Source organism: Primulina tabacum, chromosome 10 (genome assembly GCF_025594145.1).
Source record: "Primulina tabacum isolate GXHZ01 chromosome 10, ASM2559414v2, whole genome shotgun sequence".
In the NCBI taxonomy this organism is placed as follows: Eukaryota; Viridiplantae; Streptophyta; class Magnoliopsida; order Lamiales; family Gesneriaceae; genus Primulina; species Primulina tabacum.
In genome coordinates this window covers 5,327,863-5,339,724 of record NC_134559.1, presented here as the reverse complement: position 1 = coordinate 5,339,724, position 11,862 = coordinate 5,327,863, and the positions used below count along the sequence as shown (strand labels likewise).

General features: G+C 31.8%; 1 protein-coding gene across 3 annotated transcripts; it reads right to left on the bottom strand.

The window, feature by feature from the left end:
• Positions 1-532: 532 nt before the first annotated feature.
• Positions 533-2,695, bottom strand: LOC142505534 (uncharacterized). 3 transcript variants are annotated; one of them, XM_075618560.1, is made up of 4 exons: positions 2,566-2,695; positions 2,318-2,481; positions 1,761-2,092; positions 537-979 (listed from the first exon to the last, which is right to left on the bottom strand). In XM_075618560.1, the coding sequence occupies exons 2-4, from the start codon at positions 2,466-2,468 to the stop codon at positions 863-865; spliced, it is 600 nt and encodes a 199-aa protein (XP_075474675.1). In that variant the 5' UTR covers positions 2,469-2,481; positions 2,566-2,695; the 3' UTR covers positions 537-862. The 3 variants fall into 3 exon arrangements, with proteins under 3 accessions (XP_075474676.1, XP_075474675.1, XP_075474674.1); XM_075618561.1 differs by having other exon boundaries at positions 533-979; positions 1,761-2,071; positions 2,318-2,601; XM_075618559.1 differs by having other exon boundaries at positions 538-979; positions 2,318-2,600.
• Between the last annotated feature and the right edge of the window lie 9,167 nt (positions 2,696-11,862).

The following is an 11,862-nucleotide window of genomic DNA, read 5'->3' as shown; positions in this document are numbered from 1 at the left end:
CGATCAATAGTGGGACAAGACCATCAAATCAAGAAAACAAACACTGATGATCACGGCTGTGTCCTCTGTCACGAAGCAGATGAATCGGTAGCACATTTGTTCTTCAAGTGCAGATTCTCCAAGAGTATTTGGGATGGTGTGCGGTGTTGGCTTGATATGAAGAAGATGATGGGTTCTACAACGAGCATTCTGAGAGCTTACAGGACAATTTATAGGGGTAATTCGGTGCTATCAAGAATGAGACTCACGGCTTTAGCGACTACGGTGTAGCAGGTGTGGAATGTGCGCAATAGGGTTTTGTTCGAAAATGAGAAGGTGGAAATTGACGATGTCTTCATGAAGATTAGAATCCACACTTACCAATGTGTTCCCGAGGCAACAAATATTATGACAGTGATGTAGTTCGTATTTTATTTTAATTAGATATTACGATTTTGTTTCTCTCCTGGGGATGACCAGAGTATTCGTTTGAAATGAGATGTTACTGCGAACATCTTATACAAAAAATACATCGAAAATAATTAAATATAGAATGACCCATCATCACCCGTCTGAAATCTTGCCCAAGATCGAGATCTCTCATGAATTTCACATTATCACTGGGTATCCAAACATTCATGCTAATTACTTTGGGACAAATTTTGTTCGATCACCATTTGTACAAACTCGACTAGACGATGTCCTGTTAGCATGTTATTGATATTCTTATAACTTCCACCATTTTCACTCTCTAGTTTTCTCTATACACGGCATGCACAGTTTCAGATCACTGATTTTTCGAATCAATGCCTCTTTTCAGTAATGACGATAAATTATACTCAGGCGAACATAAATTAAAGGCTTAATTACCAAAGCTCAAGTGTTAGTTGCCTTTGGGTGGTTTATCTGGAGTATCATAGTTCTTGGTGTTGATGAATCGACCCCCGCACCCTCGAGCTCTTTTCATGGCATGCAGATGCCGAGATTCATGAAGATATGGCTGACAAATAAAATTTTGGATGCTTAGTTAGAAAATTGTTGTTTTAAAACTGAACAATAGTACTAAGAGATCGGGAAGAATTCACGAGTAGATTATAAGTAATTTGTAAGGAAAACAATTAATTTGAATCGTTTGCCATTTTATATATTTGTTATTTTTTTAATGACTTGAGTGCACATCAGGGTAAAATCTTGGTCAAACGCGCAGTAATTTACATATCATGCTACCCAAATAAACCATACAGAGTATATCATGTTCTTCCGAGAAGGTGTTGATAAAGAGAATTAAACTCACGACCATTGATAAAATATTCGCGTGCTTCACTCACACATCTCATGGCTTTGTTAAAAGTTTATTTGATCTAATATATATCTTTTATTTCTTTTAAATAACAACAAAATATGGTTACCATCTTGATTAGTTAATTTGGGTAAGCTTAATTTATTTTATATTTATTTTTAATCCAAAATAACAATAACAACTAAAGTATAATGATAGAAATTAAACATGGAAAAGAAAAACACTAGGAAATTAAGTTGTTTGAATAATCCTACTAAATTACTATGCAAAAATTTATCAAAACCGGTTGCCCTAATATGAAAAAACGAACCACATGAATTGTTAGGGTTGGTCGGGTCACAAAATTGTCTCGTGAGAAAATCTAATACAAGTTTTTGTGTTATATGTTTTTTTTATTTTAAATTAGGACAAAAAAATTAAAAAGAAGACGAAACCTCATTTAATTTTCTAAGTTTTTCTAAATAAATGTTAATTGGCAAACCTTTCTAACTGAAGTGTCCATTTTATTTTCTAGGGCAGCCTTTGCACGCAGCCGTCTTCGCCTCAGAATCCCGTGGTACTGTTTGGCATTCACGTAAACAGGCTCCTCGTGAGAATATGAGTAAGAGGAAGACATATGACCTGACCCGTATGCATCCGGATTCGTCGGAAACAAACCACCAGCACTTTTCGGGTGGCCGCTGACGCCTCTGCCATTAACATGATTTCGTGGTGTTCCTTGCATTAAATTTTCGCCGATCACACGAGCTGGCACCATGGCTTCGACATTTTCTTGATTTCCTTCCCTGCACACTGACAATAAAATTCTTTCCCCTGTGATCCAAGAATCGGACCCCGGCTTGTCAATTAGCACTATATTTCTAGATAAAAAAAAAAGAAGATTGAACTTTTGTGATTTTTTGTTTTTAATAGAAAATTTGTGCATTAAATTTTATTTCTTCTAAAGGGATCGCGTTGGTAATATTCACACAGGACATGACAAATATTTCCGGTCGCAAGATAACTTAAAACAAACTGGTTCGACGGCGGTAGACTTACTCGTCGAGCTTGCGTTCGATCGGTCCGGGGCGAAAATGTTACTGTTGCCATTTTTACTGCCATAACTCCACCACGATTGTGAGCCAGACGAGCTCGAGTCCATTAACCCATACGCATCAAATCCATGATATTGCTCATCTCTTTTACCCATTTACACTTTCACACTGCTCACACACAATTTAAAGGCCGTTTTCAAGACTTTTACGAAGGAAGAAAATTGCTAAAATTGTTTGTGTAAGACAACTTACATTCAGTTTTTGAAGAATGAAGAGATCTCTTCATGCAATGTTGCATATATATATATATATATATATATATATATATACACACACACGCATAATAAATAATGTGTGAACTGAAGGGGGGAAATCAAAGATATTTCATGAAGAATGATTAGGTAAAATTATTTATTTGTGGGAAGAATATTATTATAATTGTTTGATTGGATGAAACGTAGACTATATTTTTTAAACTTTGATGAATGAATTTGGGACACGACATTTCTTGGCTATGGTACAGAGTACTTGAGAGAGAAATGCATGAACCATATATCCTTGTATAACACGTAACACATGAGTATATTACAGATGTTGGGTCCAAGATTTCAAGATAGCATAAACAAATTAAGGATGCAATAGTCGTTGCTACACTTACTGTGAATTAATGGGTATATTCAATTTTTGAATAAATATTAATCATTTTTTAATTTTTACTATATATAATGAGTAGGTCTCTTGTGAGACGGTCTCACGAATCTTTATCTGTGAGACGTGTCAACTCTATCGATATTCAGAATAAAAAGTAATACTCTTAGCATAAAAAGTAATACTTTTTCATTGATGACCTTAATAAGATATCGGTCTCATAAAATACGATCCGTTACACCGTCTCACACAAGTTTTTGCCATATATATTATATATGGTCATGTGATAAGTTTCACGACTTTTGGTCATGCATGTATACGTATCAGTATTTTTAAATATAAAATGTATTTATTTTAATTAAAAAAATAAAAACACACACACACACACATCAAAAGATTAGTCAAATTAATGTTTTATATCATGGCTAGAACGAGTACCATTTATCATATCTAAAGAGAGAACCTCGAGGATGCTAATTAATGTTTCTTAATTTTGACTATTATTTAATTTCTTAGTAATTAGTATTATCACACACTATTAAAACAAATATTTTTTATTAAAAAAGGGACAAATAGTAATTTAAAATATAAAGATTAATTAAAATTTATTATAATATAGATTTAAAATTCATAAATATATTGTCGTTCAATTATAACTCATGTGACACACATCATGATCTTAATTTTAGAACGAAATCTTGAATTTGAGACTCAAATCACGTCTAAAAAACAAAAACAAAATTTTTTTGTAATTATATTGGAGAATATGGTAATTTAGAAAGTTCAAAAATACATCATTAAAAGTTGGATATATTTGAGAAGAGTGTTTACTAAAAGGCATAAACTTGTGTGAGACGATCTCACATATCATATTTTGTGAGGCATATCTCTTATTTGAGTTATAAATGAAAAAATATTAATTTTATTATGAATATCGCTAAGATCAACTCGTCTCAAAGATAAAAATTCGTAAGAGCGTTTTCACAAAAGACCGACTCTTGCTAAAATGGTGTTGGAAAAAGAAATGTGGTATTTTAGGAAATATGGTAGAAGGCCACATTGATGGAGTCCACGATAAGGGTAATACGCGTCCCACCATTTAGAGACAAGTAGACCCTACGCACACCAACTACCATTTATCCATGGCCACGTTTCCCAATGACTCAACGGCTGTTGACGGCGCTGCGCCGTTGAAGTTGCGGCCATGTCCTTGTTGATGACGGCGACCGTCAACTTTCCACATGTTACCCTATGGTAAATTATGATTTTTTATATTTTATTTTTAAAAAAATAAAAATAAAACAAAATCACCTTATAATTGGAATGAATGTAACTTTCGTAGTTGCGTGTACGTTATTTATAATTTATAATACATAAAATGTAACGACGAGATGATGACGGAAAATTTACTATATGCTTAGAGAGTTAGATTAAATTATTATATAATTTGAGTTAAATATTGAATTAAATAATGACTTGAATTTTTTGTCATTTGTATCAAACAGTGTGGTTTGATTTATCATTTTGAATATTTTTTCAAGTATCTTTTTTGTTATTTTTGATTTTTTTTCGGATTAGTTTAAATGTTGAGGTAGTTCGGAGTTGGTTGTTGATATGGATTGGGAGTTGGAATGCTTATAAAATCGGTTGAGTTTTGTTTTTGTTATTCATTGATGATTTAGCCCATGTTATCACGTGTTTATTGATTTTTTTAAAAAATAAAAATTTGAGATGTTTTTTTTATGTTTATAGAGTTTTATTATATATAGTCGATATAGTCTGGCAGTCGTAGATGGTTGTGGTTTCCTAGATGTTACTTATATTGATAGTGTCATTATTCACTCAACACATGACAACTGTGTTGAACAATGAGTCATTGTCATTTATCCATACATCATGGTCGAATGAGACAATGTGCATAAATATATTAGCATGAACAAAAGCATCATTCAATTTGTTTTGTTTTGTTTTTCTTATTCGAGCTGAGTTTTTTATGATAATATTTTGTTGATTTGTTTTCGAAATTTATTTTGTATCCATGCCATGGTGGTGGATCATTTGGTTTTTGGGAAAAAGCCGTGAATTTTTCGATCTATTAATCCTTTTTAAAATATTAACTGTGATTAAAATTAAAATTTATTTATCTAAAGCTTTTATCAATACAAAATGATAAATTATAAGTTTTGATATATATTTTAATATTTTTTAAGATTTCGACAAAGCAATAATATTGGATATGGTAGTTATATGCCAATTATAAATTCACTAAAATATATTTTGATGATATATGTATGTATATACATTCTTCTATTTTTATTAACTATTATTTTTAATTTATCTAATGTTGCCCACTTATTATTATTATTTTAAAAAGAATATGAATTCGCCCGTGTGAAAATAGAGCTTAAAAAATCTGGGTAATCGTCGTGGTTCAACAGTGCTTTCCTCAAACTCGGACCAAAAAATAATTAATACTTTTAACTTGAGCTTCATAAGATAAATTTTTTTAGCATGAGCTTAAAAAAAAATATGGATCTGCTTAATTAAGGCTCGAATTCAAAATAATAATAATAATAATAATAATAATAATAATAATAATAATAATAAATGATTTTTAAGATAGATGAGTTCAATTTTAATTGTAACTTTGAAGAAACATATTTTTTTATTTTCAACTCAAAAAATGAGCCGAGCTCGACAAGCAATATATCGCGCGTTCTTTCATTTTTCTTGGAATGTTTCGGGGTTCTGGGAAGAGCTGAATTTTCTTGATTCTGACACTTCAGATTGCTAGCGTGAATGAGGTCGATTGTCTATATATTTTTCATTGTTCTCTTTTTTCTTAACAGTAATTCACATGGTTGTGGCATTTTCGATTCCATGCAAGTAAACATGACAAGGCTATATATATATATATATATATATTTATTTATTAAAGTGTATACTATATATGATGGTAAGTGCATGTGCGTCATATTAATATATAGAAATTGAACTTATCTTATTTTCATTCATATATAGCTATGCAAATTTTCTTGGAATGTTCGAATCACATGCATGAGTTAAACAAGTTAACAAGGAGAAGCATTGATTTTGCTTAGAATAGTTTCTTCAAAATCAAATAAGTGGGTTAAAGCATCACAAACGAGAAAATAAGTGTTCAAAAATCTAAGTGTGGAAGGTTTAACTAGCTCAGCTCCAAGCATTTATCTTTAGGAAATGAAAATTTCTAATTAAATCTCGATTTCGAAGGAGGATGAAAAGAGGAAGAAAAAAAACTTGAGACATCCCTTTTAACATGCAAGCGAAAAGAAAAGGTGTTCACGTACAATCAAATATTTTGAGTCGATATATTGTTTTGAAATGCTCGCGAGAAAAAAACCTCAATTTCTGGAGGAGCAAAGAACTCGATATTACACGATCTTCGTTTCAACTTGCAAATTTCCGATGTTAATCTCCTCTTTTTCGGGGCCGGTGGGCACTCTAGGGTTTCCGGTATCTTGAATCTCTTGCCTTTTGGTGTTGAACACACACTTACTAAAATTTCTTGTGTAGTGGTCTCCTTCAATCCCTCATCGATGTAGCACAATTCGAAAGAAGCTTGCATTCCCGCCATTTGTTCTTTGTCGATTTTTGGCCCGAGAATTCTTGTACTATTTGGAGCCATTTTATGGAAGAATGTGAATGAACCCTTTGCCCAATTTATTTCAAAGAAGTTGTTGGAAAAAAAGTAGAAGAAATATTTTTCAAAGAATTATATATTTGATTGGTTGAGTTATAAAATCTTGCATATGTAAGCGTTGAGACCATATTAAAATGAACCAAACATATGATGTTAGAATTAGGGATTAAACTATGTCGGAGAGTTGGAATGGATATAATGTGGCTTTTGAAGTAAAAACAACAATTACACAACAATTTAACAACTGCTACCGCTAAATATTAGGTTCACTTAATTTCTTAATGTTTACAAATTATATATGAAAAATAATATCAAAGCAAATTAATCGAGTGAGTCAAAAATAGAGAAAGACTCAAAAATAATTATATTTGAAAGCTAATTAAAAAGGATTTTGGAGTGAGACACAAATAGAGAAAGATTATTTTCTGGGGGAATCCAAAACTATTGCTTAAGAAAGAAAATACATGTGAATTATGGGTCCGAATTAGATTAAACAAAATTATATTATTTTATCTATATTCCCATAAAAGACAAAGTCCATACAAGATTTTTTTCGGATAGAATTTGGTGGTTTTTTGTAAAGTATAAATGTTCCACAAATTTAGGCTCGAACTGCAGGTCTCGAGGGTTGTAATTATCATATCGAAATGGATATTAAGGATGAGAAAATTCATATAGTACACGTAATTATATATTATTGAACAAGTTTGTTATAAGACCATCTCATAGATTTATCTTCGTGAGACATGTCGACCATGCTAAAATTTACAATAAAAATTAATATTTTTGGTATTAAACGTAATACATTTTCATGAGTGAAACAAATAGAATATCGGTATCACAAAATTGACTAATGAGACCGTTTCACAAAAATTTTTGTGTTATTATTATAAGGATAAATAAAAAAGAAAGAATTTTTAATTATTGGCTCCTTAATTAATGTTTAATGTTCACAAAGTTCAACTCCATTATCATTCAATATTTAATTTTTTTTTTGAAAATTTTAAAGTACTAAATGGACAAATTCTTTAACTACTAGCCGACTTTTCACTATCTATTGCTGAACAAGGTGTTAGATGGATGGGGGTTGCTTCGATCCTGGTGCTGTAGGATCCAAAATCTCCGGCCAATTCATTTTTGGGTTAATGAGGTCGTTATATACATTGGTGTCGTAACTAGGTTGGAATTTTCGTTACACTAACTCTAAATATCTGGCGTAGGTTTTTTTGAGACGGTCTCACGATTCTTTATTTGTGAGACGAGTCAACCATATCGATATTCACAATAAAAAGTAATACTCTTAGCATAAAAAATAATATTTTTTCATGGATGACCCAAATAAGATATATGTCTCACAAAATGCGACTCTTGAGACCGTCCCACGCAAGTCTTTATTGAGCAAACCGAGATAAAACATTAATTTAATATTTTTTCTCGATTCTCATTGCATAGAATATGCTAAATCAATAAGATAATAATTTTTCAAAAGATCCATATATAAAATCATGATCTTGTCACTTTTTTAAATTAATAATTATCTAAAATTATAAACATAACTAGAAAAATTTAGTAAATTATTATTATTATTTGTTTTTCATAAAATTTAGTTATATTGTTGTTTTGTTTATACGGTAAATTTTATTTGGTTAATAAATATAATGAATATTATTTATTTAATAAAAACAACGAATATCACTTGCTTATTTTTCTAAATACATATGTACAATGAATTTTTATATATTAATCCAAAAAATATGATATAGACATTGACGAAAAACAATAATTTTTTTATATAATTGTATTATGTTTGCTCAATAAAAAATATTAATTTATTGGTTAATTAATTTTTCTTTCAATTAATAAAATTTCATAACCCAACACTGTTATATATAAAAAAAATTGAAGCTCTACTCTGCTTGTTATCACCCTGCGCGATTTCTCTCCCTACACCCATAAAATTCCCATTCCCAAATAAATCAAAACCCTTTTTTTTCAACAACCCTTTTGGTGCAGTACGTGTTCAAGAAAAGCTTTTCTTGTTGCTGGGACTCGCTATTCTTCTCTTTTGATCATTAACTGGTGAGGAATTGTTCGCTTTTTCCAAGTTTTAATTGTCTGTCCGTAGATTGAATGCAGGGAAAATTGGTATTTTGTGTACGTCTCCTACATGGAGTACGTACTAGCCAGTTCATGAATTCTGATGGTTGCAGAGTTTCGATCGTTCTTGATTCCTTTATTCCTATATTACGCGCAAGATTTCGATACTTGTATAGGCATTAGCGTTGGAGTTCATGGGCATGCATCGTGATGAGTTTGTTTGGTAGCGTGGGATTTTTTGTTTTCTATTGTGCGTTCTTTAGTTTTTCTTGAAATTTTTTTGCAGTTTTGGGAAGAACTGAATTTTCTTGATTTTGACCCTTCAATCATTAGCTTGATCATAGGTAGTTTATATTTCATTTTTCTATTTTCTCTTATCAGTACGAATTCACATGGTTAAGGCATTTTCGATTCCATGCAAGTAAAAATAACTTGTATCTATTGATTCTGATGACTGTGTTGGATTTTCATTTCGTCTTTTCATGTCTCGGTTGCCGAACTAATTCAAATTGGATGCAAAATTTTGGTACTAATTACGCGATTTCTTTAAGAAATTAGAGCGTTTCTTTGTACGTGGCTTATGTTGAGATTCAAGAGTTGGTTTCTTCTGTGAAAGTGTGATCCCTGCTTGTTCACCTTTACAGTCCTAACGTTGTTATAGATTAGTATCTTTCAATCAGATTAAGGGTGTTTTTGGATGACAGTCTTCATCCGTCGTCAACACCTCGTCAATGGTCGATTTCTACATTTCGTCATCTATAAATGGATCTTATTGATGTTTCCGTGTCTCTCTGGTTATGATTCTAAGTACAAGAATTCTACCTTTTCTTTCTTGCAGTTGAATGTTGAAACGAAAGTCTACAAACGAGTAATGAGCCATAATCAATTCACGAGTATTGAAAGCCGACCCTTTGTTTGAGAAGTTGAAAGTTCTTACAGTGTCAATGGGACCTCGGACGAAGTCACCTCATTCGAAGTTCCTAGGAGTCGGATCCTCATCAAATTCTCTCTCAATGTCGGCACCTTCTCCAAGTATTGCCAATCGTGCTGTTAATCCATCATTACCGGACGTCACCAAGGGCACCTCTGCTACAGATCATGAGTTTAGAATGTATTCATGTAAGATTGAGAAGTGCCCTTATCATGACGACAGCCCCCATATTTGGAGGCAGTCTAGCTCTTTATCTGCTTACTCGAGATACGCTGCTGCTGGCACTGCCATGGGTTTCGAGCAAGCACCATGCCCTGTACCAGATTCGCCATCGATTTCTGTTACGCTGCCCATGCGTCCTTCCACCATTGAGATTTCAAACAATGCTCCAAATTACCCCTTCGAAAGTTCAAACAAGCAAACCATTCTTTCCCGACCAAGTTTAAGTGCCGATTCTCCACGTCCGCAAACCTCGTTTCCTTCAAATATGGAGGATGGTTTTCCAGGAATTAAATATCATACATACTATGGCCCTTTTTCGCCTAAACTCACATCAACAGATCGATCCGGCCGGAAACAGAAACAAAGCATGCTATCTCCAAGTAGAACCTTAGACGACGAGACTTGGTTCGGGCCGACGCCTGATTTATCATGGGTAGACGCCCTTCTCGATGAACCAGAAGATTAATCTTCACTTCCTCCAACCAGCGCCACGAGTAAATCTCCCAGTAAAGGAGCACAGTCAAAGAAACAATACGAGTAATTACTTGATCGAGCAATTTTTTTGAAGGATACGAACCAAGTCTGGGATTTTTCTAGCTAGAAAAGTAACACCGATCATTTTCATTTCAATCCTTGATTCATACCGTTTTGATGGTTTGGTATATTGGTGGCATTATATTGTCTGGTTATTAGCTTCCTGATAAATTGTCACAACACAACATTTTACATTCTTTTTCCGAATTTTTTTTAACCTCAATTTTTTATCCTAAGATCTAGAATATCGCCCCGTCAAATACTCAAATTTAGTCACGATAAAGATGAATTTGTATTTTTAATCATGCAATTTGCAAGTTTTTTTTTTATACATAACTTTTGGTTATGTTAGACTTCATTTTTAGTCATGTAACTTGTATTTGTTTTTCATTTTTGGTCTTTTAACTTTTTTATATATATTATTTTCATTTTTAATTTTTTTAAACCGAAAAACACGATGAATCAGGGAAAAAAAACCGAAAAATAAAAAAAAACATATAAATTATAAGATAAAAAGTGAAAATTCATAGTAAAGTGACCAAAAAATATATATAAAAAAGCGTGTTACATAACTAAAAATGAAAATCATTATTAACATGATCAAAAGTTAAAAAAATTACAAATTTCTTAACAAAAAGTATAATACAACTTGTATGTGTGCGTCTGTGTGTTTGTCTAAGTCTTCCACTATATATAGTAGGCGCCCAAATGATCCAATTTTGTGTATTTTCAATACAAATATGTTATTCTAGTTCCAATATGATGCAATGTATTTATCAATTTCAAGTAATTTACTCTAAATATTTCATAAATCACACTAAGATTTAGTTGATTAATGTTAAGCCTAATTTTATTATTCTAAACCTATAAAAGTATATTCTTATTTTATGAATTCTCTTGATTATATATAATTATTTAATAAGTTTGTCTACATATAATGTTATAAGATTTAGGTTATATTTTATTTACTTTTTTTTTTATGCTAGATACTTTTTGAAAAAAAATTCGGCATATATATACAAGTTTATTTAAGATTTCAATCGACTTGATAGTACAAGTTCATATTATTTTAAGGTCTTGTGTTCAAATAATTTCAAATGCATTAATACTAATATTTTTTATTTTCAACTCAAAAAATGAGCGAGCTCACGAGCTATATAGACGGGCATATTCGAGAAAATGTAGATGAAGCAAGCTTGAACCAGATAAACGAGTCGAGTTCGAGCTCAGAACCAATAAACGAGGTGAGCTCAAGCACTAGCTAACGAACAGGCTCGCGACTCGTGAGTTTATAAATGAGCATGTTTGCGAGGTCACGAGAATATCTTAAGCTTCATATCGACTTGATAAAAATAGAGTTCAGCTCGATAACATTAACAAATGATCTCAAATGAATTTTTACCAATCCAAACTTCTAATAACTCGTAAGCAGCTT